We start from the raw sequence: 27,329 nt of genomic DNA on the forward strand, positions 1-27,329 counted from the left end.
GGACCCTGGGATCACGACTTGAGCTGAAGATAGAGGCTTTAACCCACTAAGCCACCCAAGGCGCCCCTTGGTAGTTAAACATCTTATACCTTTCCTCCCAGAGGGAGCTCTTTCTTAATATTTTGTGTGTTTTTCATGCCTAATGCAGCGCTACATTGTAGATGTCCAGTAAATCTGGCTTGAAGAGAGGCCAGGGGCGGGGGGAGTCTGGATTTTGGGGGGTTAAAAATGTCGACTGAACCTTGAAGCAGTGGTTCTCAAGTCTGGTTTCCCAGTTCGCAGAGAGGTCTTGCCGAGATTATCACAAAATACTCTGTAAATTTTCAAAACAAGATCACTTTTAATTATTTTTTAGTTCTAAAGCAAGCCCAACTCTTTCACACAGCACCTTCTGAAGGAGTGTTATGAAATCAAACAATTATGAGGGTAACACCCCCCTCCCAAATATTTAGGAACCATGGATAAATCCTGCTTCTAGTGGAGTGGTGAGGAGAGAAGCACACAAACAGCAGAAAACAGCAAAGGCAGTCAGAAATGGGAGCAGAGTGTAGAAAACCTTGACCGAGCGCCTTGTCCACACTGGGCACAGACACTGATCTTGTCAACAGTCCTTCTGGGGTGGCGTCAGTATCTGCAGGTCTGCCTGATTTTCAGGCCATGCTCTGGGAAAGATCCACAGCTTGGACTGTGAGATCAGAGGAGGGATGGTAGGTGGCAACAGGTACCTGGTAGGGATGGAAGGAAATGGTGGGTGGGAGGACACTAAAGTTAAGGTAAACTTACTCCACTTCCCGTTGCCTTTATCAAGCACTTCCTGGAAGCCTAAGTATGGTTTTGTCTCTAGACATTGAACTGAAGGGTCACAAGGTGAGGGAGATGAGGTGGCAACTTGGATATGCACAGAATCTGGCTACAAGTATACCTCCAGTTTCTGGGAGCCATAAAGCTAAACCTGGTAGGAGGGATGCAAAAATGCCAGGCTCTGACGGGTTTTCACAAGGAGAGGCGCGTGGGCTCCTTACCAGGTCTTGACACCTGTGGCTCAGCCCTGGCGGCTTACCAAGCCCCACCCACCATCTCGGGCCTCTTGAGACAAGGCTCCTCTGCGCAGGTCCAGTCCACTCATCCCTGCAGTATGTAGTTCTCTCTTCTTTGGTCTGGAAAAGAACTAATCTTGAAGGCCACCAGAGGGCGGTGTATAGCAGGGACCCTGTGGACTGAAACTGCACAGCTGCTACAGGCCAGGGTTGGCTCCTTGGTGCCACCACCAAACTCCTCTCCCCCTGAACCCAGACAGTCCCCTTCCACTGAAGTCCAACTTCCTCTGAGCTTTCATTCTTTCTTTAAAAATATTTTATTTCTTTATTTGACAGACAGAGATCACAAGCAGGCAGAGAGGCAGGCAGAGAAGAGGAAGTAGGCTCCCTGCCCAGCAGAGAGCCCGATGTGGGGCTCAATCCCAGGACCCTGGGATCATGACCTGAGCCGAAGGCAGAGGCTTTAACCCACTGAGGCACCCAGGCGCCCCCTTCCATTCTTTTTTTTAAGATTTTATTTAATTTGACAGAGAGAGAGAGATCACAAGTAGGCAGAGAGGCAGGCAAAGAGAGAGGGGGAAGCAGGCTCCCCACCGAGCAGAGAGCCTGATGCTTTACTTGATCCCAGGACCCTGAGAAGGCAGAGGCTTAATCCACTGAGCCACCCAGGCACCCCCCTCCGAGCTTCCATTCTAACTCAGGAGCACCTGACTGTGTTCCTGCCTGTCTGCTGCATTGGAACCTGAAGGTTCTTGGAATACCCAGCCCAGGGAATCAGAGTGAGGAGAAGGGGAGAGGAAAGAGGAGGGGTGGGGTGTGGGGTGGAGGAAGCCAGTAGAAACAACAACTAGGACAGACGATCAAGAAGAGGCTTCCATTGTAATGCCTATATGCTCCTTGCTTGGAGAGACTCCCCATCTTCCCCTAAACACACACAGCAGGGCTTGAAGCTGTTCTCTGCCCCCAGCCCTTCAGGACAGATAGGTTCCAGCCCTCCGATCCCATTCTTTCTCTTGACCAAGAGTGTGTGGGGACTATCAGTTATAAATTAACTGGAGATTCCCACGGATCATCAGTTGGTCCAGTGACATCCCAGGATAAAACATCACCTCCATTCACCTGGCACCAGGGTAGGATGGGAACTAGGCTGATTCAGGGCCTTCAGGGAGGGACCAAGACTGCAGGCTACCAATCATGGACCAGAATTCTCTGAGTATCAGTAATGCAATAGCCTGCGACCTCGCTGGAGCCTCTATAAATGAGAAAGGACATGTGCAGACCCTCTTGCTCCTTCAACAACCCTGGCCCCTCCGACATTCGTATGCAAGCATGCGGACAGAATGCTGGTCCTCTCTGGGTGGGAGAAGGGACCGCAGCCTAGAAAAGCACACGACTCTCTGCTCTCTGCGGAACAATTGGGACGCCCCCTCCGATGGGAGGAAGCAGGCAGGAAGACCTGCTGGGCAAGGAGGGAGGAGTCGGAAGTAAGGTATTGACTCAGAGTTGGTCCCCTTCTCCCCTGCTCTCGAGGTGAATCCCCCTCTGAACAGAGATATTTTCCAATAAGCTCCTGCAAGCCTTCCCTTTATTAGGCTACCTGTAGGAAAATGTCAGACATCAGATTGGCTGGCTGTGTCAAACAGTGTTAACGCCGTGCCCTGGACCCTTACCTTGCCAGGCGGGGCAAGCAGATCATTATATTACAATTTATAAATAGAAAATAAAATAAAATAATCGGTTGGGGCTGAGGCACTCGGGAAGAAGAGGCGAAATAGTCCTCTTCAAGGAGTATCCACCATCGACCCCAACTACCTAGGACCAGGGATCTCCTCGCCGCTCCGGTGGAGGTTGCCCCTAAACCAAGCAGTCCGGTCTCGCGTCCATTTTTCTCCCTATCCCCTCCTCCCTGCCTCCCCGAGTCAGCATCCTCTGCTGCCCACACCCCCAGATCTCAGCCCACACGGCCGGGTTTCCGCAGGCGCCTCAAGGTTTCTACGTCTCAGCCCAGTAGCTCCTCCGCCAAGCGATAGAGGAACCGAGAGTACCAGTGCATGCCCGTGGGCTGGACCGCCCCGCCCGGAAGCAGCGCCCCCAGCGCGTGCAGCAGGCGCAAAGGAGCGAAGGCGCGGTGTGCCCACTGGTGACTCTCCAGAACCGCGTAGCACGAGGCCAGGACGTCGTTGACCAGCAGCGTCCCGTGTGCTGTGAGTGGCGCGAACACGCCCACGGCTTCCTCGCGCGCCACGCGGGCCACGCGCGCCGGCCGAAGCGCGTCCCCGCCGGGCGCCAACACCGAGTCCCCCGCGCGCAACCGGCGCGCGAACACCGGCGCAAAGTCGCCCGGCGCGGGCGCGGGCCCTCGAGCAGCGAACACCAGGTGCCAGGGCGTGAGCAACAGCTTGCGCGGGGGCCGCTCGGTCTCCACAGCCACGAAGGAGGCCCGGCGCTGCAAGTCCCGGTCCAGGAAGAGCAGAACGGGCGTGGGCACCACCCGGCCTGCCGCGTCTGCCGCCAACACCCAGTCACCGCGGTGCAGTTCTCGAAGCCCCTTCCGCTCGCCGCTCCGCAGGCGCACGGTGGCATTTCCCGGAAAGCAGCCGCCTGCCCTGACCGCCAGGGAGTTATCTGCAAGGAACAAGCACAGCGATGATTGAATCAAGACCGGAGGTTCCGGGATGTTGGTACGGATGCTCAAAGATGTGGGTCAAGCCCAGAGCAGACCTCGCCAGTCCTGGGACATGTAATTTCCCACGGATCTGGCCCCAACATGGGCAGAGATACAAGGATGGTTTACAACACTAACGGCCACTTGGTCTCCCCTAGGGTCGCACCAGAGCTATGCAGCCTCAGTTTCCCGGAAAGAACCCCCTTTGGGCGGACTTCACCACCCACCCCCTACTGTACCGGCTTTGACCGACACGTGGACGTGGTTGCGGGACTCGTAGTAGACCCAGTCGAAGCCGGCTTCCACTGCCAGGCGCGCCAGCAACCCATACTTATTGCGGTCGCGGTCAGACGTGGTGATGTCCAAGGCACGACCTTCGTAGTGGAGAGAGTCCTGAGCATGGTGGCCGTCCTCGTCCCAGCCCTCGGTCACCCGCAGGCGCACTCCGGGCCACATATTCATCACGGCAATGGCCAGCGCGTTCACCCGCTCCTTGCAGCGCTGGCGGGGAATCAAAGAGTCAATCTCCTCACTACCACGACCACCGCAGGGGCAAAAGGGACCTGGAAGGGAGGGGTCGATTCTTCTTTGTTTTCCTGGCCCCACACCACTTCCTCCCAGCTTTTTAGTGTCCTGGAGAAGTGAGAACCCGAAGACGTGGCGTCGTCAATACCGACTCCCGTTTCAGAGCGTTGTGGGAGAACTGTGGGGTCACCGCAGAGATTGAGAGGGGTTGCCTGTACCTAACTCTTTCTCTACTTTGGACCCCTGCCCCTCACTCGTTATGGGATCTCGGCTCAACCTGGGAGAGGGCAGGAGTTGAGAGGGCGGGTGGAAGCTCTGTCAGGAAGGGGTTGAGCTGCCTGGCTCCCCGAGAGGAGCCCCTGTTTGAGCCTGGCCCCCGCCCCAAGTCCCGGCTGCCCTCCCTCCTCCTGATTCATCTTTTGTTTCGTTGCCTTCCCTGGCACCGGGCATCGCTTCCTTCCTTCCTTCCTCCTCCTCCTCCTTTCGGCCCCTAGCATTAACCCCTTCGTGGTGCGAGTACCCCCCACAGAGGTGCCCAAGCGGAGCCGTGCGGGATCAAGGCTACTGGAAAAAGGGTTTGGATGGCGGGGGCTGCGCGAAGTACAATGGCCTTTCTCCGGGATGACTTAACCGAGCGAGAATCCCGGGCCGAGGCCGGGGACGCGCCGGGAGAAGCGGACTCAGCAGCTCCATCCACAAAGGCGCTTTTCAGCCGCCCCGGCTCCGGGAGAGGAAAGGGCAGAAAGCCGCGCCCCCCATGCCTGCTCCCGCCCGCCGGGGCCCCCTCCCCCAGTGCGACCAGCCCTCCCAATTCCAGCTCAGGCTCTGCCAGCCCAGAGCCCCCGTCTCTCCATCTCTGTTCAGATGCAGCCCAGAAAGGCGTGGGAGTAGCACCTGAGATTAATGGGAGCTGCCCTAGCGCGGAACTGGGGGGCCCCCTGCAGGGTGGGAGTGGAGAGGAGGAAAAGCAGCGGGCTGGAAGCCTGCACCCGGGGGAGTGAGACTGTGGTTATCTGGGCTGCTCTAGTCTGGGAGCCGGAGACCTTGGCGCGCACCATACCACGGACGCGGCGGGAGGAGGCGCAGAGAGGACAGTTTCCTTTTCTTCTCCCGGCTCCGACCTCTCACCTCAGACTTGGTTTTCTCCTAAGTGCCAGAGGGACATTTCCCTCCTTCCCTTCTTGCCGCATTTTCTACACCTCCGCAGGGTTGGAGAGCAGGGGAGGGGAAGACAGGAAAAGTGGTAACTCCATCCAACTTTTTGTCGTTTTGTCCCCTAAGGAGGCCCGGAGGCCTTGACCTGCGGGGGCAGCAGCCCAGTGCAGAGCCAACTCAATGGAGGCCTTTTGCAGCCAGGGTGTGGGAGATAAGCAGGACGGAGGGGTTCCCAGGCCTTGTCAGAGCCCCTCCAAGGCCTGTCCCTTGTTCTGGCCCCTCTGCTGCAGGTGGCAGCCAGGGAAAAGGGCCACAATATTCCATGGCCAAGGAGGGAAGGAGTGTCCCCTTCCCAATCTCTGAGTAGTAGTAGAAGGAATTCTTTCTCCCCTGGACAGGTTTTCCTAACAAAGTAACCTGGAAAACTATGGCAATTAATCAGAGGAAATCCGTACCCCTCCCTCTCCCCCCACCTCTCCACTCCATACACAATTAGGTGGTGTAATGGAAAGTGTATAGACTTAGAATCAGGAGTCCTGAATTCTAGTCCCAGTCATGCCACTAATTAGTTTTAAGACTTTGATTAAATCGCTTTTCCTCTTGGGGCCCAGCTCTCAACCACAAAATTGAAGCAGGGAGGTGGAAGAATGTGATTTCCAATTTTCCTTCCAGGTCTGACATTTGAGATCACTGGCCAGAGGTGGGTCTTCACTCCCAAGGCATTGCTCACCTCATCCTAGGTCAGCTGGGTTCTAGTTCCCGTAGATGCTCAATACGTGCTACTTGGATTTAATTCCAAGGAAAACCTCTGAGCTAAGCTGAACTTGAGGGATGTGGGAACACTTTGATTCTCAGGTGGGCCCAACTGTTTTTCCCACTGAGAACTACTTTTCACCCAAAACAGTCATTTAGACTCTAGAATAGTCTTGCCTTGGTTCTAGGATCCCCCCCACCCCCATGCTGAAGACAATTCCTGCCCAGCCCTTTCTCAGGTACATGGCCTGGTGACCTAACCCTTGGCCACCTCTTTCCCACCCTCCTTCAATCTCTTTAGCCCACAGATCTTTTCCACAATCAGGTCAGGAGCCAGGCTAAGGGTAGAGCTTTCTGTCTGCTGCCTAGCCAGCTCCTGGCCCCCAGCTCACCCCAGCCCTTCCTGCCTGGCTCGGTAGCTGACCCCCGGTCCACGCCTCAGCCATTTCCCGTCTCGCCTGCCGCCATCCTCTTTTCCCCGCCCTCGCTGTCTCTCCCAGCTTCACTCTCACTAGTCCCTCCTCCCCTCCCCATTCCAGCTTCTCCCCATTGGAATCTCTCTCCTATCACTGAGCCCAGTGAGCACAGGTTTAGGTTTTTTTGTGGTGTTTGTTTGTTTGTTTTGGGTGGGGGGGGGGAGGGACTATGGAAAGGTAGGGAGAGATCTTTGGGATTAAGGTGTCTATAGACGAAGCCCGGCTTACCCTCCCAAGCTGCAACAGGAGTTGGCAGTGCTCTGGCGCAGGTGGGGAGAGGTCCTCCTTACCTCGGTCATCAGGCGGTCTGCACCACTATTCTCCTCATCCTTGAAGATGATGTCGGGGTTGTAGTTGGGCACCAGGTCCCGGAAGCGCTCAGAGCCCCTTGCCACTCTCCCCTCCGCAGGCCCACTGGCGCCCAGGGTCCGCTCGGGCACGCTGGGCACAAATTGCTTGTAGAGCAACGGCACGAGCTGCTTGCGCACGTAGCGGCGCCGGCCAACCGGCCCCCGGCCGGGCCCGCAGCTCTGGGCGGGCAGCGCCAAAAGTGCCAAGCAGCACAGGGGCACCAGCCTGGCCGGCAGAGCCATGGATGCAGAGGACTCGGGCCAAAGGGAACGTTCTTGTCCTCACCAGCTCTCCCGTCAGTTGGGCATTTCCCCAGGCACCAGAGAGCGCAGCAGGCAGAGCTGCCCCCAGAGTGCCCTAGAGCTCTTGTGGCTCTGTGCACCTGGCTGCCGCTAGCCCAGCCTACATGCTCCCGGGGGGTCTGGAACCTGCTACTGACGGGCCATCATAGCAGGGAAGGGGGGTCGTGGGTGAGTGCCAGCCCAGCCTGGCTCCGCTGCCCGGCTCCGGCGCTGCCAGAACCACCCGGCTCCGCCTTAAGTGGCCCCTGGCCCCGCCCCCCGCCCTTCTCCCAGGACCGTCCCGCCCCCTCCCACCGGGGCGGGGGCTCTAGCCGGTGACCGCTGGTCCATTTCGCGACTGAAGCGTGCTCCATCCTGGAAACCAGGCAGGCACCTGTCTAAGAAATCCTAGTAGCTTTTCAGTCCTTAGCTGCTGGATAAGCATCCTTCTACTTCCAAGCCTAAGCTTGGCACCAAACCACCCTCCTCTGATACTTGAATTGGATCTTTACTCTCCCAAAGCCTATCCTGGCAGGCCATTGTCCTCTGTTCTCCTCCAGGAAGTATGGGTTCCAGCTTCCACCCAAGGCTAGCCAATCCCTTTGGGCATACAACCAGAAACTTTCTTCTCTGTGGTCCTCCCAAAGCCTCCAGCACTTTCATCTCTCCTTGGCAGTAGTAACCAGGACTGGAAGGGTTGGGTACCAGTGGATCATTTTCTTTGATAACTTTGCAGCCTTCTGCTGAGAGCTTCCCCCAGAATCAGGAACAGCTCTCTGTAGTTATAATTTGGTTCTGGACTTCAAACGTCTGCCCTGTCTTGTCCTTGCCAGACATCCAATGGCTACGTCTTTTCAAATGTATAACATGTCAATTGGAAGATTCTGGAGGGCAGTGGGTACTTAAGGTCATAGTCTTTAACAGGCTAAGGGGCTCTTCCCTTCACCTTCCATCTAGGCACCTCTCTAGCTTTCTCCCTCTGGACCTCCTGGGGCTCTGCTTCCAACCACTCAGGTCTCATCTCAGAGGCTTGGAGCCTGCAATACTTCACCCACCAATTCACTATTGTTCAGAGGCTTCTGCCTTTGGCTTGGGTCACAGTCCCAGGACCTGGGATGGAGCCCCACTTCGGGCTCCCTGCTCAGTGGGAGGCCTGCTTCTCCCTCTCCCACTCCCCTTGCTTGTGTTCCCTCTCTTGCAGTCTCTCTCTCTGTGTCAAATCAGTCAATCAATCTTTAAAAAAAAAAAAAAAGAAAGAAATCACTTTCTCAGGGGGCCTGGGTGGGCTCAGTTAAATGTCTGCCTTCAGCTCAGGTCATGATCCCAGGGTCCTGGGATTGAGCCATAGATTAGGCTCCCTACTCCACGTGGGACCTGCTTCTCCCTCTCTTTTTGCCTGCTGCTCCTCCTGCCTGTGCTGGCTCAGTGGGTTAAGCCGCTGCCTTCAGCTCAGGTCATGATCTCAGGGCCCTGGGATCGAGTCCCACATCGGGTTCTCTGCTCAACGGAGAGCCTGCTTCCCTTCCTCTCTCTCTGCCTGCCTCTCTTGTGATTTCTCTATGTCAAATAAATAAATAAAATCCTAAAAAAAAAAAAAAAGAAATCACCTTTTCTAAGAAGGCTTCCCTGATGTCCTGACACTGCCCAGCTATTTCCGAGAACCATGAATGAACTGCCAACCATCGTGGTGTTAGAATTATGTCACCCTTACTAGACAAAGCAATTCTTAAATACAAAACTGTTTACTATGAATCCCCATGGCTAAGTGCCTGGCCTATAGTAGATGCTCAGCTAAGTATTTATAGCATCCACACTTTTCTGCTGTTCAATACCCACCCCCACCCCCAGCTCCATGGCTTGCACCTTAGAGCAACTTTGTGTACATTAGAAAAAAGTGTTCCTTCCGCAAGACACCTAACTGCCATCTGCAAGAAAATAGTCATAACAACTGTATATAAGACTACAAGGTGAACGGTGCCCCTCCAGAAGTTGCACAATACACAAATCTATATCCTCTTGAGCAGAAACTTTGTCCTTGCCTGCCCCTCGCACAGCAGGGGGGCTCACACAATCTTCTAGGCACTGACAGCCTCTGGAAAGATGGAGTTACGTTCTTTCCTGGGAACCACAAACCCATGTCAGCCAGCCTTCTTTTACTTTGCGTCCAACCCAAGTCAGGGAGGAAAGGACTGAGGATGCTGTGTGTGTACGGGGGAAGTTATCCCATTCCTACAGCCATGCCCACTTACCGCCAATAACCAAAGCACTGAAACAAGCTGTGAGTACAAGAGTCAGGGGACCAGCCAGCTTTAAGCAAGGCTAAAGGAGGAGGAGGTTCCCACTGCCTAATTGTATGACCTAATACTAGACCCAAGTCCCTAAAAGGTACTAAGAATGCAGATGGAGGAAAGGGGAAAGGATGGTAGGCAGGATCTCTCTGTTCTTTTTAGCTGGTAGACTCAGAATTGGTGGGAATAAGGCTGTTCAACAGACACAGAGACAGGCCCTTCAAAAAACCAAAGCAATCCCTGGGATCAACTTTATTGCTGATGGTTGTGGTCTCTTCTTCCCTACACCCTTGTCTCTCTGATGGTCCAAAGCCCCTAAAGGATAGCACAGTGCTTAGGCTCTGCCGGGCCAGAGGCAAGGGAGACAAGCTGCCTCCCAAGTCTGCCCCCAGCTCAGTTTCTCCCCTGTCCCCACCCCACCCTATTGCACATCAAATCATGTAAACATGGCTACGGGCATGGCCCTGAACAGCAGTGAGGCAGATTGATGTGTAAACAGATTTGGGACCAGGAGCCAGACCCAGTCACCCAGCCCCACCCCATGCTGAGGCCCTCAGTTACATTTGGAAAAGCAGGGGGGCCTGGTCCCAAACTCTGGCTCAGATTATGCAACAGTGCAGACAGCTCAGCTCCCCTCTACCACCCTCTCAGATTCCAGGTTCTGAGGTCCACCCACCCTTGGGCACCCCTCCAGGCCTGGGCAGCAGATGGCAGTGTCCAGTTTTCTCCCTCCCACCCCCAGCTGGAAGTCATTGGTGCTGGCTCTTCCGAGATGCCCGGGGAAAACCGGAGACAGGCAACGGCAATCTGTCCAGCCCTGGAGAGGAGGGAGGGTGGACAGTCAAAAGTAGGGCATAGGCCCAGTCTCAGGGATAAGACAACCAAGCCACAGAAGGGGTATATGAGGTACGTAACAAACAAAGCAGACAGCATGCCACCTGTCCTGCTTGGATGACCCCAGTTCCAGAGGGCCCCACCTCACAACCACCCCATTAGCCTGCGCCCCCACTCTCTCTCACCAAAGGCCCGGATCAGCTCTGCCCGCACAGCTGCGGTAAAGGTCTTCACCAGACAGAGAGTGGTGAGGCCTGCGAAGGCTGCGTTGTAGAGGAACACGATGTAGAAATTGCCCAGCCAGTTGAAGCGTCCAAAGTCACCCAGCAGGTCAAAGCGAGTGAGCCCTGAAGTACAAAGGCCGAGTGAGCCCTGAAGTACAAAGGCCGGTATGGGAGTGGGCTCCCCAGCTCCAACTTGGCTCAGAGCCCCGTTTTCTGCTGCCTCCTAGTGGCCACATCTCAACACTGCAATTGACAGGTTGGCCTCTCCTATGTATGAATTCATTCCTCCTTCCCAACTTGTTCTCAGAGGGAGTTATGGCTGTTGAAGAAAGTGTCAGCAGGTAGGCTTGCTCCAACCTTCCTTCCAGAGTTCGGCATCTTCTCCAGTGGGACCCTCTCTGGCACCATGTGTCCCGAGGAGCAACCTGGGCCTGCCACTTGTTCCTGGGCCAGAAACCTAAAAGCTGGTCACCCTGTGCAGAGGCTAAAGAGCTTCGACTCAGATCAGGCTAATTTGGTTCAGATAGAACTCCACCCCTAACTGATTGTGTGATCTGCAGCAGATTCCATAAATTTCTGTGCCTCGGTTTCTTTGACTATAAAGTAGGGAAAATAATGGGACTGTGAGAATTAAATGAAACAACACATACAAAGCACAGTATGTGCCAGGCACTATTCTAACACTGAGTCCTTAATCATCATAATAATGTCATCACAAGTCCAAATTCGGGGGCCACCCCCCACTTAAAAAATATTCTTTCCTGCATCCAATCTAAAGGAACTAACTAGTGGACCCATAAGCCTAGTTTCCTACTGAAAACCCATAGCATAAATACAGTGGTACAGTGGAGACAGTGAACAGAAAAGAACCAAACAAAACTGATGTAAATACTAAATCATTTAGGAAATGTGGTTCATGATGCGGTGAAGGGAGAACTCCCATACTACCCTAGGGGGAACGATTACTTTTGAACTTTTGAACGTTTCCACCAGGAAATTCTAGATGATACGTGGGAGAAGGACTGAATGTGTTGTTCATGTCCCAGTGTGTAGAAAAAGCACTGGACTGGTGACTGTTTAAGAGACAAGGGTTCTAGCCTGACCTGGCCTTCCTTTAAGTGAGCTGTATAGCTAGGTAAATTGATCAGCTTCCCTGTTTTTTGTCTTTAGGAGATGAGAATGTTTATCGAGGATCCAGCTCACAGGAAGATTTGGGGGAAAACGGTGCTTCTCCACCAAAAAATGGAAGTAAACAGGGGAGGCTGTGGGATATAGCTAATGGGAAGATATGAGCTTTACAGCAACAGTATTCTGAAGCTCAACACAGGCATTTTACAGAGCCTCAATTTCTCCATCTCTGTAATGGGGGTAATATCTCCTCATAGGTTGTTGTGGGAAATAGAGAGAGCATGTATATAAAATGTATGCTTAGCATCAGTAGGTACTCAGGAAAAGCCAATTCCCTTACCTCCTCTTGCTACTTACCCAGGGTTCGAGAAAAGACAGGAAGCGCTGAGCTCAGGACCAGGAGACAGACACAGTTCCCAATTATCTAGGTGGGAGTAAGGAAAGGGGAGGTGAGGGTAGCAGAGCAGTCAGTACCTCGCACCCATGCACGCCCCAGGGAGGCTTCCTTTATTCCCGCCTAGCTACCTGTGTCATGGCTGTGTCGTGCCATCTGGGCCGCAGGCTCCGGAAGAATGGAGAGCTGTAGAATCCCACAACTGAGGATACCATCAGGTAACTGCCACGAGGTTAAGGAAGAACTGGCCAGGCCCTGAGGATGAATGCCTCATCTCAAAGGGCATGGACCTTTCCCTAACCTTCCTTTCAAATAAAGTCTTTTTTTCCTTCTTCCTGAACTGCAAGGTGGATAAAGACTTGCCCCCTTCCCCATCATTCCCACCACACCTTCCCACCACAGTCCCAGGAGACAGGTTCAGTGAACAGAGGCAATGGTGGGTTTCCAGAAGGATACAAGATGAGTATAACCTGAATGACGGCACCAAAGGAGCCCAGCTTGGAGAAGGAGACCTGGCCCAGGGAGGCATCCTGAGAGACAGAGTGGTGCCACTATGGAGTACTCCCTGCCAGGAGCACCACCCAGCACCCAGCCTTCCCTCCGTTCTCAGCTTCGGTCTCCCACCCCAGCCTTTCTTAAGCCCTCCCCAAAAGAAACACAGTCCAGTACCTGCATGCCCCGGGGCATGGCAGCCTCATCAATGAGCAGCTCCAGAATGTGGATGGCCACAATGAGCACAGAGAGGCCCTGTGGGAAGCAAGGTCAAGGACTCCCATTCCTGCCCCAGCCCACAGCTATACTGAGAGCTGAATGTTAAGAACAGACACTCTAGTCCAACATTTTCTTTCCCACTAGCTGTTTAATAACCTCTTCAAGGTTATTGTTAGCAGCAGAGTACCTTGGAGGGTAGTGTAAGACACACCCTTTCTGGGTGGAATGATGGCAAGAAGTTTGACTAGAAAAACATACCTCCTCCCCCAGATCGATGAAATTTATTTCCAAGTCCAGAACATGGCAAGTGGAGGGATGGACTGATTTCAACCCTTATTTTCACCCCAGAAAACCTGTGTAACTACTCAGTGGCCATCTATGACCTTAGGGAAACTCCTTCAGTCCTGTTTCTTCACCTACAAAATGGGGATCAGTGGGCTCAGTACAGGGAAGGACACAAAGGAGGCAATAAGGAAGAGGCAACTACTATTACTGATGATAACTGGGTCCCTGCATCTCCTCCCTCTTCCCTGAGAAGACCTACAGTAGTCAAGAGCCTGCCATTCCTCACCCCCACCAGGAATGGAATACCTACCGTCAGCACCAGCAAGCACAGCATGGCCAGAGGGTAGCCCAGATTCCGCTGCCAGGCTGAGGCCTTCCGCCGCTTCTCTGCATGGGGATGGAAAGCTGTTAGCGAGGGCCTAGACTGATGGGCTACTTTCCCTGGGGAAACACAGGTATCCTCATCCCTACCAACCTACATACCCAGCAGGACCCTCTGTGTCTGCAGGGCCAGGACCTGTCTGTGCAGCAGCTCCATATCCAAATGCAGCCAGCAGGAGGTGGGATCTGAGGGCAGAGAAGATGGGGCGGCCTCCCAGTCCTGTAGCCCCCACCCAAGCCACAGCCCTTATCCCAGCCAGGGGGAACCACGACTCACTGCAAATCCTGCGGGTTAAAGCTGCCTCCTCGAAGGCTGAGCAGTACAGCTGCTCCTCTAGGTCTTCCAGCAGCTGGGGACAGGGGAAAGGGAGGGACTAACTGTCAGAGGCTCCCCGATCCTGAGGGCACCAAGGAGACCCCTGCTCATCCCAGGCTCCACAGTCTCATTCACCACCCTGTGGCCAGAAGCTTGATCCAGGCCCTCTCAACTGCCTTTTGCTCTGCCTTGCATGTCTGGTGACCAGCCCCAGATGGTGGGAAGGGGTGAAGGATATAGGAGCCAGCAAAGGCTGTGGCCTTCCACAAGGTGTGTACTACACAACTGTAGGGTAGCTTCACTGTCTGGCTCCAGCTTTGCAGGAATCAAAGGGCAAAGAGCACTACATACCCGAGGCTTGACCAGTAGCTTCCCAGTGACTGAGAACATGCGGGCGAGACCTAGTGGAGTACACACTGTGGGGACAAAAGCCAGTTACCTCCCAGACCCTTCTCTCCACCCCTTCCCCTATACACCCTTCCATTCCCTCTCCTTCACCCTGGTTACTTTGATCCACGGACCTTGCCCATTCCCTCCAAGACCCTCAACACTCACCCAGGAGCAGCAGGACCCCAAGAAAGGAGATACAGGAGTAGAGGTAGGGGAGGTAGTACTCCCAGAAGTCTAAGGGTAAAAAAGAAGTATGTCAGTTTTTCTTCCTGGGGGCTGCTGGGCCTCAGCAACTAGCAAAGACCCCACACATAAGTCTACAAGGGTTAGGCAAGTAATGGTGAATGAGGAAAGCTGGCCTAGTGTCAGCAGAAGAGGGAGCAGTGGGGCTATAGCAAACTGGAGGCCCTAAGTTGTATCTAAAGAACACAGCTACAGGGGCGCCCGGGTGGCTCAGCCAGTTAAGTGTTTGCCTTTGACTCAGGTCATAATCTCAGGGTCCTGAGATTGAAGACTGTATCGGGCTCCCTGCTCAGTGCGGAAACTACTTCTCCCTCTCCCTCGGGCCCTTCCCCTTCCATTTATACCCTCTCTCTCTTTCTCTCTCACATAAATAAATAAAATCTTTAAAAAATAAGATGGGAGAGGTGCCTGGGTGGCTCAGTGGGTTAAAGCCTCTGTGTTCGGCTCAGGTCATGATCTCGTGGTCCTAGGATCGAGCCCCGCGTTAGGCTCACTGCTCAGCAGGCAGCCTGCTTCCCTTCTCTCTCTCTGCCTGCCTCTCTATTTGTGATCTCTGTCAAATAAATAAATAAAATCTTAAAAAAAAAAAAAAAAAAGAGAGAGAGAGATGGGGTGGGGGAGGAACATAACTGCTATTAGGCCCAGTCCCTGGGGTCTAGTGTGGCTGGATCCTCAACCTTGTCAGGCAAAGCCACAAATCTGGATATTAATGTGAAATCTCTCAACTTTTGCATGTCAGCAACTGACTCATTTATATTTTTAATCATTGCATGGGCCTGAGGGATCATTTCTGCAGGTTGGATTTGTCCTGATGTTCACCAGTTTGAAACTTCAGTCGAAGGAACACAGTCCCAACCTTCCCCACCTGAGAGGGATACGGTTGTTCCAGGCAGGGGAGCGCATCAGCCAAGTGCAGAGTCACTCAGCCTGGAGGGAGGGGTGTAAGCCGGCCCTCTCACCATAGAGTGACTCCCTGCTGGCCTTGTTGTCCACAATGGCCGATGCCACCCATACCATGCCCAGCACCAGTAGGGTAAGGAGCATCAACATCACCACCGTCTCGTAGACCCGGCCCAGGACACCCTATAGGAGGAGGCAACATGTGAGGGGCAGGATCAACACCAGGGGAAGGAAGGAGACATGGGCTGGCATGGGCTGGGGAAACCAGAGACGGCTGGATTCAGGAGCTAGGGAAGGGCATCTCCCTCTTACTGCACCAAATTGCTCCGTCCTCCTACCCTACATCTAGGGCCAATCCTCATACTGGACAGTCCTCATGGGCAACCCCCACTCCCCAGATCCCTTCTGCATCCTGCATCGTGCCTTGCCGTGGGAGGCTGACCCCAGAGGGCTGTACCACACAAGCTCTTTGCCCTCTGGTTCAGCCTTCCCAGCGAGAAGGACAGGCAGGGCAGTGGAATGCAGGGAGAGAGAGGGATCGGGGTAGTTCTTCAGTTTCCTTCAATCTGTCACTATGGTTTTGGCAGTAGCTGTGAAGCACCTCCCAGCTTCAACTATCAGCGGGTTCCAGAAACTATTTCCTCCTTTCACTCCCACAGGCCTAGGGGTGGTAACGACTTCCTGCTAACAGTAGCACCTCAAATTCCTTGTTGCTCCCCTTAACACTGACTGAACCTCTGCAAATAGTCTTTGTTAAAATCTCTTCAGTGGGGCACCTGGGTGGCTCAGTCAGTTAAGTGGCCAACTCTTCCTTTCGGCTCAGGTCATGACCTCAGGGTTCTGAGACTGAGCCCCATGTCAGGCTCTGCACTGGGTGTGGAGCCTGCTTAAGACTGTCTCTCTCCCTCTGCCCCTCCCCTTCCCTCTCTAAAATAAATAAATAAATAAATAAGATAAAATAAAATAAAGTAAATCTCTTCAGTTGACCCATCTGAGTAGAATTCTGTTTCTTGCCTAAATTGATTGATATATTCCCCCACTCACCTTTCTGGAGCCAGCGAAGCCCTCAGACTCAGTGAAGAAGTATGCAAAGGGCATGAGGAAGATGAGGGACAGGTTGGAGAAGAGAAAAACGAGGTTCCAGAGGCCTAGAGCAAAAAAGGAAAAGCAGAGGTGGTTAGGGTGGGGGAAACGGGGCGACAACTTATGGGGGACCATGTGGTGGAGGAGGGGGCAAGGACAGGGTGATAGAGGACTCATTAGCCGAGGCCGCCCCTGTCTGCATGAACCTAGGCTGTTCCCTATCACCACCCCAAGCTGCAATCAGAGCCACGTACCATGGATGAGGGAGCCATTAAGCCACTGGATATAGTAGTTCCGCGGCAGTGAGAGGAGCACCTCGTTGCTGATAATGGAGAAGGGCAGGAGCAGGACAGCACCCAGGGCGACTGCCAGGGTAAAGGTGCAGAGCTCGAGCCTGGGCAGAGAATGGGTAGTGCCCTTGCTTAGTTCAGACACTCACTTCCCTAGGCCCAAGAAGCCCTGCTCATCCCCCTCGGCACCTGTGGTTTCTCCTGGAACTACCTGGAGCAGCAACAGACCAAGGGAAGGAGCCATCCAGCCGACTGCCCCTTAAAATCCCCCTCCAGCAAAGTCCTGCCACAGGGACAGGCACACCTTAGGCATTCATGTCATGGGTCATGACACTTGCCCAGACTATCCCCAGGAATGTGGTCCTCCTACACACGCCTGCCTGGTGTAGTAGGCATGCCAAGCTAAGGGGCTTGTCTTCTATTCTCTGCTCAAAGATATGGGTTTCTGAGTTTGCTTTCTCTAGCCTAAATAAGAACAGAGTCTCCCCATATGGCTAGGCCCTGCACGAAGGCACCAGGCAAAGGGGGAAAAGAAGAACCTGAAACCCAGCTTCATAGCGAAGGCCTGTGTCCATGGCTGCCTCAGGTGAAAAGAAGAGACACTTTTACTTAGTTGGACCACCAAGAGGGGAAGGTTGTCTTCTTTTAATCTGCTGAACGGAGGGGTCATCTCTGTATTTTCTCTGTATGTGCTAAAGAATAATAACAGCCTGCAGCAAGGGCCATCCTGTCAGAACCAAGCCCCCCTGCCCCTGAGGGTTCCACCTTCCACATCCCCTGCTCTAGTCCGTTTGTCTACGTCCCTGCCTCACTCCTTCCCTGATGACCACTGGGAAGTGAAGCCAAGCTGGAACCATTTCCGGTGACTCAGGCCCCAGCTCACAGTTCCTGGCCAAGAGGCTCCCAGAAACTCCTGGCCTAACCAGGGAGACAGGAACAACAACTTTTCCAAGCGTCCCCAGGGTGAGGTAAAGCCGGAAGAAGCCAGAAATGGGGTGGAAGCAGGAACCCTCTCTTCACTGTGTGACACCCCACTCTGCCCCTAGCTCCAAGAGTCACACTAGACCCCAGCTTCTAAAGGCTCCTAGTGCCAGAAGCTGGGGCAGCAACACTTACGCAATCTTGTTGACTGTGGCATCTTCATCGTCCACTATGAGAGAGAGAGAGAGAGAAAGGCATGGGGAAAAGGCAAGACATCAGTGGGCAGCTCTGGGGACCATCTGTGCTGTCGTGTGCGCTCCTGTCCCCTCCCTGCCCCAGAAGAAGTGCCTGGGCCACACAGGCAGAGTTGGCCTGAGGCTCTGGGAGAGTTCACACTATGAACCCCACAACATATTCTCTGGCCAAGGTGGCAGGTTAAAGATCTGTGTCCCAGGTGGAAAGAGTACAGGCCAGAAATTCTCTCACTTCCATCCCTCCCCATATCTCTCTCTTTGTAGGTTCCTCTTTGTAAGCTGGAAATATCAAAAACAACCAGTCTGGGCAGCTGATGACATCGATGGCTGGGGGCAGCAAAGGGAAATGAGGCAGGTGGGGGGGTGGGATTCACAGGGAAAGTCTTCGGGAGAATTATACTGAGGAGTAGCTGCCTTCTTGGGTGGGGGTTCATGAAGCCTTCTGGAGGGGAGAAAAGACTAGGGTCAGGACAGAATGATCTGGACAGGCTGGGGCTAGGAACTGGGGCCAACATGTCCCCCCAAATTGCACAATGCCTACAGAAGGAAAGCTCCAATCTGAGCACACTTACGCTCTCTATAAAGAGAAAGGCCACCATCACCAGGTACTGGGGTCCCCAGTGGTCCGGTAGGTCTCTGTTCCTGGGTGTAAGTGCTCTAGTTGAGGAGTTTGTGCCCATGATTACACTGTCCATTTTAGGTTCCCAGAGGGCTTTCACATTAACTATCTCACACGAGGTCAGTGAACTGGTTAGAGACTGTTAGGCCCATTTTGCAGAGGATGGAACTGAGGGTCAGGGAAGTTACAGAACTTTTCTGGGGGCTTTATTCATTGCAGACCCTTCTGTCTAGAATACCACCTTGCCCCCGACTGTGGAAGAAGTGAAGCAGAAGAGGCGAAGGTTCCAGAACAGCCATCCTTCCTTTCCCAGCAGGCACCATGGGCCCACTCCCCTGAGGCTGGCCCCATGGCAACAGGAACACTGGCAACGAGCAGGGAAAAGGGAGGGCAGTCACAGGTACCTGTGGTGAACTCAGCAGGCTTCTTGAAGTGGGTCAGAGCGATGTGGCAGAGGATGTAGAGTGTCGCAAACAGAAGTGTTGAGATCTGTGGCAGAGTGTAAGCTGGGATGAGAAGCTCTTATCTCCAGCATATTCCAGAGCCTCACTGGCCTCTCTGTTAATTCTATGGAGTCACTTTCCCAAAACAAGGCTCCACACTTCTAGGGGTTTCATCTTTCTCCCCACCATTTCCTTCTAGTCAGGGTCCTCAGGGACCTCTAAGAAGCAGCAGACAGAGGACAGGGAAACAGTACTATGTCCTGCCCTATGAAGCTATGCCCTGGAGAAAACAGCTTCAGCTGAAGCCTGGTTGGTAAACAGGCAGAGAAAACTCTTAGAGATGCACACACACACATACCTGAAACGGGCCACAGACTAAGAGGGACTTGGCATGTTACTGAAAAGGGAAGCAGGTTTCAGGGAAGAAGTAGATGTGTGCACCGTCCTGACACTCTGCTCCTCCTCCCATTCCCCCCTTGTCCCTGCTGCCACTTTGATCCAAGCTCCAGGGAGGAATAAGGAGGAATCATGTTCCTAGACTAAGTCAGAATTTCTAGGGGTGGCTGGTTGACTCAGTCGGTTGGGCGTCGTCTGCCTTTGGCTCAAGTCATGATCCCGGGGTCCTGGGATCAAGTCCCATGTCGGGATCCCTGCTCCACGGGGAGTCTGCTTTTCCCTCTCCCACTGCCTCTCTCGCCAGCTTGTACTCTCAATCTCTCTCTTTCAAATAAATAAATAAAATCTTAAAAAAAACAAAAAAAAGAATTTCTACACTGTGTTTATTCAGGGGCCCTGAAAGATCAGGTCTGCTCTGGGCCAACCCAGAGCCTCATTTAATCCCCCACCCCTAAGAGTAGACCTTAGTTGGGGCCCAACATCTAAAATCTACAATGTTTCTAGAGCCACATCAGACCTTTTAAAGGCTGTCAATTCCTGGTCCTTATTAAGTGATTTCCAACTCTAGAGCCAGGCTATTCCAAGCCCCTGGGCAACTGGACTTTCAATCCACAGTCCCAGCAGGACTTGGCCAGGTTAGTATGCACATGTGTGCATCCCTACACTGCCCCAGGTAAGCTGCTGTTGCCCACGGCAGGAGCCCTTGGTCAGCCTGGCCCTACAATCAGTTCCAGAGAGCCCTGAGGTATTATTGCATGTATTTTTTTTTTTTAAGATTTTGTTTATTTATTTGACAGAGAGAGAGATCACAAGTAGGCAGAGAGGCAGGCAGAGAGAGAGGGGGAAGAGCAGAGAACTCGATGAGGGGCTCGATCCCAGGACCCTGAGATCATGACCTGAGCCGAAGGCAGCGGCCCAATCCACTGAGCCACCCAGGCGCCCCTATTGCATGTATTTTTTAAATTAGTTTATTTAAGTAATCTCTACAGCTGACATGGGGCTTGAACTCACGACTCTGAGATTACGAGTTGCACACTCGGGGCACCTGAGTGGCTCAGTCAGTTCAGCGTCTGCCTTCAGCTCAGGTCATGATCCCCGGTTCCTGGGATCAAGCCCTATATTGGGCTCCCTGCTCAGCAGAGAGACTGCTTCTTCCTCTCCCTCTGCCTGACGATCTGCCTACTTGTGCTCTCTCTCTGTCAAATAAATAAATCAAATCTTTAAAAAAAAAAAAAAGGAAAGAAAAAGAGTTGCACACTCTTCCAACTGAGCCAGCCAGGCACCCTGCCATGTTATTGCATATAAAGTATGCCAAGAGGGGCGCTGGGTGGCTCAACTGGTTAAGTGTCTGCCTTTGGCTTAGGTGATGATCCCAGGTTCCTGGGGCTCTCTGCTCAGCAGGGAGCCTGCTTCTGCCTCTCCTCTGCCCCTCCCCACCCCTGCTCCTCCTTTGTCTCCCACTCTCTCTCATTCAAATAAATACATAAGATCTTTTTTAAAAATGAATAAAGTAAGCTAAGAAAGCAGGATCAGTCTCCTGCGTCCTACAGTCTCCAAGAGGAGCTGACCCCACAAGGAATCTGCACACACATATCTACACATGGAAGGAAGAAGTCAAAGAGACCCAAGGAGAGTGACAGGTCTAGAACAAAATTTTAGCTTTTAGCATTAGGGAAGTGGAGTAGAATGAGTTACTCAGATTGTGCGGAAGATTTTCTACTGCCTAGTGCTCCCTCTGCCCTTGGGCTTGCGTAATAGCCAGGAAGGTGGGAGGGCTCAAAAGGTCAGGCTGGAGCTCCACGCAGTTCCAGCAGAGGCTAGGTCATTCTCTACAGCAGGGGATGGGAGCCAGGTGGGGGAGGCACCAGAAGTCTACAGGCTGCCCTTGGCCAGCACTGATGTCCTCAGCTAATAGGACTAAAGAATGGGGGAGACATTTAGGAGGCTGCTTCTCTGTCCAAGGTCTCATCCCTCCCTGTTCTCTAGGAATGTGGGCCTCTGTCCCTACAATGTTTCAAGGCCTGGGCGTGTCTCCACAACATGCCCAACCTTACCATGTGGGACTATCCATTAAGGATCACACAAGGAAAGTTGATCTGCAGTTCCACACATGGACGCATACATTCCCTACTTTTCAGTCCTCCCAGATAAGAACAGACCTAGTTAGGTGGTGGCTCACTTTGCCCCTCCTCCAGTCTGAGGGTGCCTAGACCAGACTGAGGAAAAATAAAGGATGACCCTATCAGTGAGTTCCCCCTACTCATTAACACTTCTGTCCTTCCAAGCCTTTCCTTTTTGCCTTCCATTTAGTGTTTGGGGGTGAGGGCTACTCTGGGGAACTCTGAGGAAAGACACAGGGGAGAGATGAGAATTGAAAGCAGGCCTGAGAAACCTGCAGCTCCCTAGGAACTTGCCCCGGGGGTTCCCCTGGGGCCCAGAAACAAGGAGTCCATCGCTGTGTGGCAGGTTCAGCTGTTGCACAAGGTGGCAGTGGGGGAGTGGGGAACGCAGCCTGCTGCCTCTGGAGCTCTGGGGTGGGGACCACTCAGAGGGGAAATCCCTGAATGGCTGGGGAGCTAGAAACCTCGGCTTACGGCTTACAGAGTTTCCAATAAGCATCAATGAGGAGGGAAAGAAAGAGATAACTTAGGTGTTCTCCATCTCTACACAGTAATCCACCCAACAAGAGGCCTTCCTTCCGAAGTGGGAGACCCACCAAAGGGCCCCGTTCCTCTGGCATGCCACCCCTAAACCTCCAAAGTCTTTTCTGGAACCTAGTTCAGCATTTGGACGTCTCCGCTTCGTCAAACATCAGCCGAATTTGCGGGGTCTCCCCCAATTAAGCCCATCCCTCTCAGACTCTCCGATTACGATCGAAATCACTCCACTCGCAGACCCACGCCCGGAGGCCCCGCAGGCCCCGCAGGGGTGGGGGACTGGAGGGCGGGCGGGGGGAGGGGCGTGCAGATGGGAGGAACGGAAACCGACCCGCGGCTTTGTTTATCGCGCAGCTCCCCAACTGATCCGATCTAGAGATTCACCAGCCCGGGCGCGGGTCCTTCTGTCACGCCGGGGCCATCCGTCGCTCGCCCCCAGACCACTTAGGACCTGACGGCGCTCTGAGCCCGGGTGGTCGCACTCCGACCCGAACTTCTCCCTCTCCCGCGACACCCGTGCTTCTCCCCCGCTCGGTCCCATGTACCGTTCCTGCCCAAGTCCCGTACTCACAATGCACTCGCGAACCCTCTCGTGGAAGAGCTGCTCTCGCACGGATAGCACTTCGTAGTCAGCTGCTTCCATACTCCGTTCAGCATGACTGGGACGGGGGTGTCTCCGGGCCCGGGGAGGACCAGCGGGGATGAAGCCGCCGCTGCCAAGCACCCGGACCCAACCAAGGAGCCTTTCCTCGCAGCCTGCGACGGAAACTCGGGGTAATCTGGAGCTCAGATTCAGTCGTCCGGTCGCCTTAAAGGGGCAGGTACCACGCGCCTTGTTTTAAAGGGCCCCGGCCCCCTCCGCTCCCTCCCCTTTAAGGTCCGGACTCCTACAACTTTAACGCAAACACCCTCCAACAAGCTCGCAACGAGGAAGCGCAGGTGCTGGTTCCATCTACCGGAGATCCACCGACGCCACAAGGGATGGGCGGGTTTCTTCCAGCGAGCGGGGTTCATTGGCTCCTAAGCGCTGCCGCTCATCGCTATAGGAACGTTGATTGGCTTGCCTCGAGGAAGGAGGCGGGATCTTTGGGGCCTTTGAGCACTAGCTCTAAAACTAAGCAGCAGTCTCCTTTAGCTCCTGCGGTTGGGAGAGGACGGTTCCTGCTTTTTCGGAGCAAGCAGGATTTTAATATGACTGTAGTTAAATGAACCATTTGGAGCCGGCCAGCCAGGCAGGATGTGAGGGCACCAAGGGGGTTCCGAAAGGTGCTGCTGCTCAGTAACCCAAGGCCTGTAGCAGCATTTTCTGAAACCGAGTTTCTGTTGGGGTGGGACCCCTCCCCCCACCTCTACTGCTAGGAGTTTTCACACAGTCACTTTTGTGGGAAGCTTAGTGCTTGCTGGAGCAAATACTGAAGAAAAGTGGGTAGAGAACCCACAGAAATATCCTTCTGAAACTGAGGAAATACCCTTGGGGGACTATTGCTTAATGGGGCTGAGTCAAATGTTAGCTGACCTCCTACTCTGTGCCACTCACCTTACAGACTTTTATCTCCTTTGGACATCACCAGCCCTTCAGAGGAAGGTATGATTAGCATTGTAGAGATTAGAAAATGGTGAGACGTTGTCACGTGCCAAGGCCACACAATTAAGGAATGCCAGTTACCTTCCTGAGACCTTGGAATATGTACCATTGGGGAGGATCCACCTTTATGGACTTGAACGCCTTCCTCTAAATTGGATAAGCAAGGGAAACTCGAGAGAAGGACAGAGTTTTGCAAACTGCCCCACTGAAGGGTAAGAGCCCAATTGTAAAGGCGTAGAGTGCATCCAGTTATATCTGAACAAGAACCAGAGGCCAGAATTAACAGCTGAATTCTGTACCCTGGTAACTTTTCCAGAGCAAGTTATTTTTGTCCCTTTTTTGCTTCCCCACTGATTTGCAGCTGAACCGTGGGAAATAAAAAGCATGTACTTGTATATACATATATGTACACACATATATATCTGTGTATACACATTTGTCTTTGGTGATAGCAAGATAATGAGAGGAGCTAAAGAGCTGATTTCCCTCTTAGCAACCAAGCTTGGGGTGAACTGAATTCCAGCGGGAAGAGTGGGTAGTTACAAAGAGATGAAGCTAACTGACTGGGTCCTGGGATCTGCTGCAAGGAAGAAAAGGAGAGCACAGGGAGGCAGCTTGGGCCTATCGAGTGTGTTTTAGGAATAAACATACTGTGTTTCATTTGGCTTAAGGTGTTTTTAACAAATCAGAACAAATACTTAAAAATCAGGATACCTGGGGCGCCTGAGTGGCTCAGTGGGTTAAAGCCTCTGCCTCTGGCTCAGGACATGATCCCGGGGTCCTGGGATCGAGCCCCACATCGGGCTCTCTGCTCCGCAGGGAGCCTGCTTCCTCCTCTCTCTGCCTGCCTACATGTGATCTCTGTCAAATAAATAAATAAAACACTTTAAAAAAATCAGGATACCTTAAAAATTCAGATTTCTGTCTCTTAGAAGATCTGGCAGAACTGGGCAACAAGGGCATAGGGCCCAGTAGATGGGGCAGGATGTGTTCCGGTCTTCCACAGTCCCTAGCATTTGGGTAAAACCTCCCCAGTTTTTCCATTTATATTGTCAGCTCACCTGTGCATTGGAGGTTGTGACCTATGCTAACTCCTCTCTACTGCTTCAACTTGCTGCCATCTTCACCCTGGCCTTTGGTCACTATCCTTGGATCCTGCCAAGCTCTTTCCTTCCTTAAGGTTCTGTACTTGATATTTCCTCTTCCCCTCCCCCTTCCCAGTTTGTTTTGGCTGACTTCAGTTGCTCTCAGGTTTGAGCTTAAATGATACCTGTTCAGTCTTCCCCCATTACATTATCTAAAGCAACCTAATTTTGTCACATTATTTATAACAAGTTACCATAACTTAATTTGCTTGCATTTGTTTGTCTGCCACCTCCATATAGGCTTGTAAAGGGAAACAATCTTATTTGTCTTTTTTTTTTCCAGCATGGAACCCAATACAGGGTTTAAACTCATGACCTTGAAATCAAGGCCTGAGCTGAAATCGAGAGTCAGATGCTTAACAGACTGAGCCACACCGGCACCCCATATTTGTCTTGGTTGTAGTTATTTCCCTAGCCCTTCACCTGGTACATAATACATGTAGACATTCAAATATTTATAGATGTGATTAGAAAAGATAGCAGGCATTGCTGGTAATCAGAAGAGCTGGGTTCTGGTTCTAGCACTGTCATCCTGGACTACACTTAATGTCATTTGCAAAGCTAGAACACCCTTCAGATTGCTTCTATCTAAAAATCAAATGTTCACAGTCCTTTGCAGTTTACAAAGTGCTGTGACATCACCAAAGCCACAGACTATTAAATCTGATTCTTACAACAACTGGTTAGTATAGACTCTGCTTAGAGACTTATCATCCAGAATGTACAGTGATGTACAACTGAAGTAAAATTTAAAAGGCAAAATATCAATAAACATATGACTTGGAACTGCATAATAGAAGACAAGCTCAAGGTCAGAACAGAGAGAAGGAATCTAGAATACTTTCTAGAGAAAGTAGTTTTGAGTCCAGTGACAATCAGATTTATTTGCTCATAAGTCCTTGAGCCCTTGTTTACAAATCCTTTGGAAGCCCAATAACTTTCTTTTCAATGCCTACGTTTAGGGGTGAGAGATTTTCTGGTTACTGTGTTACTACTCAAAAACTATGCAAAAAGACACTCCATAATAAATTTTTAAACTTATCAAATCCCACTTCATCCAAATCCTATCTACTTGCAAGGCTCAACACCAATGTCTTCTCTTCCATTCTTTCCTGAAGGGATTTCTGCCTGTATACAGTTTCAGTTATTTAGTTCGGTGAACAATTAGGCATATATGCGCTGTTTCATAACATTGTCTTGAGCTATTATTTAAATCTTTTGTATTGTTTAAATTTACCTCCGTTTATATCTTTTCTCCTTTCCCCTCTCCTTCAAGAATTGGAAACCTGTATTTGGCTTCTAATTAATCCCTTTCCTGCCAACCTCAGTGCAGTTCTCATAGTAAACACTCAATGTTTGTGGATTCAATCTGCTTATGAGATTAATAACCCATTCTTCATAAGGAAGAGGCTACCTTGATTATGGAGGGTTAGTATATGTGCTGCCGAAGCGAGCACGATTATGGAGGGTTAATTTCAACTTCTTCAAGCAACACAAAGAAGGGAATTAATCCACACTGAGCCTCCACCAAGTGCTAATTATTTTCTTTAAAGATTTTTATCTTTAGAAATCACAAGTAGGCAAGAGAGGCAGGCAGAGAGAGAGGAGGAAGCAGGCTCCCCGATGAGCAGAGAGCCCCATGTGGGACTCAATCCCAAGACCCTGAGATCATGGCCCGAGCCGAAGGCAGAGGCTTAGCCCACTGAGCCACCCCGGCACCCCCCAAATGTTAATTATTAATAATACTTTACATAGATTATTTTGTTCAGTGTCAAAAGGACCCTAGAAAATAGACTTTATTTTTTTTTTAGAAATGAGGAGTCAGTTCAAAGAGATTAAGTAAGGTGTACAAGGGCCAACAACACCAGGTGGTAGAGCTAGGGTTTGAACTTGGCCTGTCTGATTCCAAAGCCTTCCTTTTTCCTAGTATTTTGCTGTTGCCTCTTAGTGGATATATCCCCCACTTCTGTATTCTCCTCATTACTATATTGCTTAGATATTCAGTGTAGTAGAAAGCTAAAACTCGAACTTCAATACCTTCAAGAGCCCTGGAACCCTTCCATCTGTATCTTCAAGACCACTTTTGAGCTTCCAAAGATTTACTGCTGAACAGCAGCGTGAGAGGAGCAGATAGAAGGCCAGAGACATCCGCTCCCCAAGGTGACTGGGGCAGGAGAGGAACAGAGAGGAGGATTAGGAAAAGTTGCCCTTTTCTTTAAACAAAGATTTCAGAAACTTTCCAGATTATGGATTATCTTCATTTGTTCTTTGCTTACCTACGTTTCCTAGTTTTCCCCCATAACTTCCTGGGTCCTCAGGAAGAGTTCCTCTGGGGTGAAAATGCTATAGGCTGTGCTATTTTGTGTGAATTTTGTTTCCAGGTGTCCCAAATTAACGGTAGTCAAATTATACCTCAAAAAAATTCATATATTTTTATTTATTTTTATTTTTTTTTAAAGATTTTATTTATTTATTTGACACACAGAGAGAGATCACAAGCAGGCAGAGAGGCAGGCAGAGAGAGAGAGAGAGGGAAGCAGGATCCCTGCTGAGCAGAGAGCCCGATGTGGGGCTCGATCCCAGGACCCTGAGATCATGA

General features: G+C 52.0%; 2 protein-coding genes across 4 annotated transcripts; both read right to left on the reverse strand.

Annotated features, from left to right (window-relative positions):
• Positions 1-1,635: 1,635 nt before the first annotated feature.
• On the reverse strand, positions 1,636-7,564 carry DHH (desert hedgehog signaling molecule). Its single transcript, XM_046010503.1, has 3 exons — positions 6,902-7,564; positions 3,942-4,203; positions 1,636-3,662 (listed from the first exon to the last, which is right to left on the reverse strand). The coding sequence occupies exons 1-3, from the start codon at positions 7,202-7,204 to the stop codon at positions 3,037-3,039; spliced, it is 1,191 nt and encodes a 396-aa protein (XP_045866459.1). The 5' UTR covers positions 7,205-7,564; the 3' UTR covers positions 1,636-3,036.
• Positions 7,565-9,750: 2,186 nt separating this feature from the next.
• Positions 9,751-22,964, reverse strand: LMBR1L (limb development membrane protein 1 like). Of its 3 annotated transcripts, XM_046013352.1 has the most exons (17): positions 22,572-22,964; positions 18,909-18,993; positions 17,827-17,860; positions 16,675-16,814; positions 16,382-16,485; positions 15,397-15,520; positions 14,360-14,428; positions 14,156-14,220; positions 13,766-13,838; positions 13,591-13,674; positions 13,418-13,494; positions 12,781-12,858; positions 12,568-12,641; positions 12,243-12,333; positions 12,075-12,141; positions 10,551-10,712; positions 9,751-10,348 (listed from the first exon to the last, which is right to left on the reverse strand). In XM_046013352.1, the coding sequence occupies exons 1-17, from the start codon at positions 22,641-22,643 to the stop codon at positions 10,281-10,283; spliced, it is 1,467 nt and encodes a 488-aa protein (XP_045869308.1). In that variant the 5' UTR covers positions 22,644-22,964; the 3' UTR covers positions 9,751-10,280. The 3 variants fall into 3 exon arrangements, with proteins under 3 accessions (XP_045869308.1, XP_045869309.1, XP_045869310.1); XM_046013353.1 differs by lacking the exons at positions 17,827-17,860; positions 18,909-18,993; XM_046013354.1 differs by lacking the exons at positions 16,675-16,814; positions 17,827-17,860; positions 18,909-18,993.
• Positions 22,965-27,329: the final 4,365 nt, after the last annotated feature.

This window comes from Meles meles, chromosome 7 (assembly GCF_922984935.1).
Source record: "Meles meles chromosome 7, mMelMel3.1 paternal haplotype, whole genome shotgun sequence".
In the NCBI taxonomy this organism is placed as follows: Eukaryota; Metazoa; Chordata; class Mammalia; order Carnivora; family Mustelidae; genus Meles; species Meles meles.

Coding starts and splice junctions, on each gene's coding strand:
- DHH (XM_046010503.1), bottom strand. CDS start 7,204: ATGGCTCTGCCGGCCAGGCTGGTGCCCCTGTGCTGCTTGGCACTTTTG. Junction 4,204..6,901: donor CAGACCGCCTGATGACCGAG/GTAAGGAGGACC, acceptor ATTCCCCGCCAG/CGCTGCAAGGAGCGGGTGAA. Junction 3,663..3,941: donor CCACGTGTCGGTCAAAGCCG/GTACAGTAGGGG, acceptor TGTTCCTTGCAG/ATAACTCCCTGGCGGTCAGG.
- LMBR1L (XM_046013352.1), bottom strand. CDS start 22,643: ATGGAAGCAGCTGACTACGAAGTGCTATCCGTGCGAGAGCAGCTCTTC. Junction 18,994..22,571: donor AGAGGGTTCGCGAGTGCATT/GTGAGTACGGGA, acceptor ACTCTGCCACAG/ATCTCAACACTTCTGTTTGC. Junction 14,221..14,359: donor TGGGGTCCTGCTGCTCCTGG/GTGAGTGTTGAG, acceptor TTGTCCCCACAG/TGTGTACTCCACTAGGTCTC.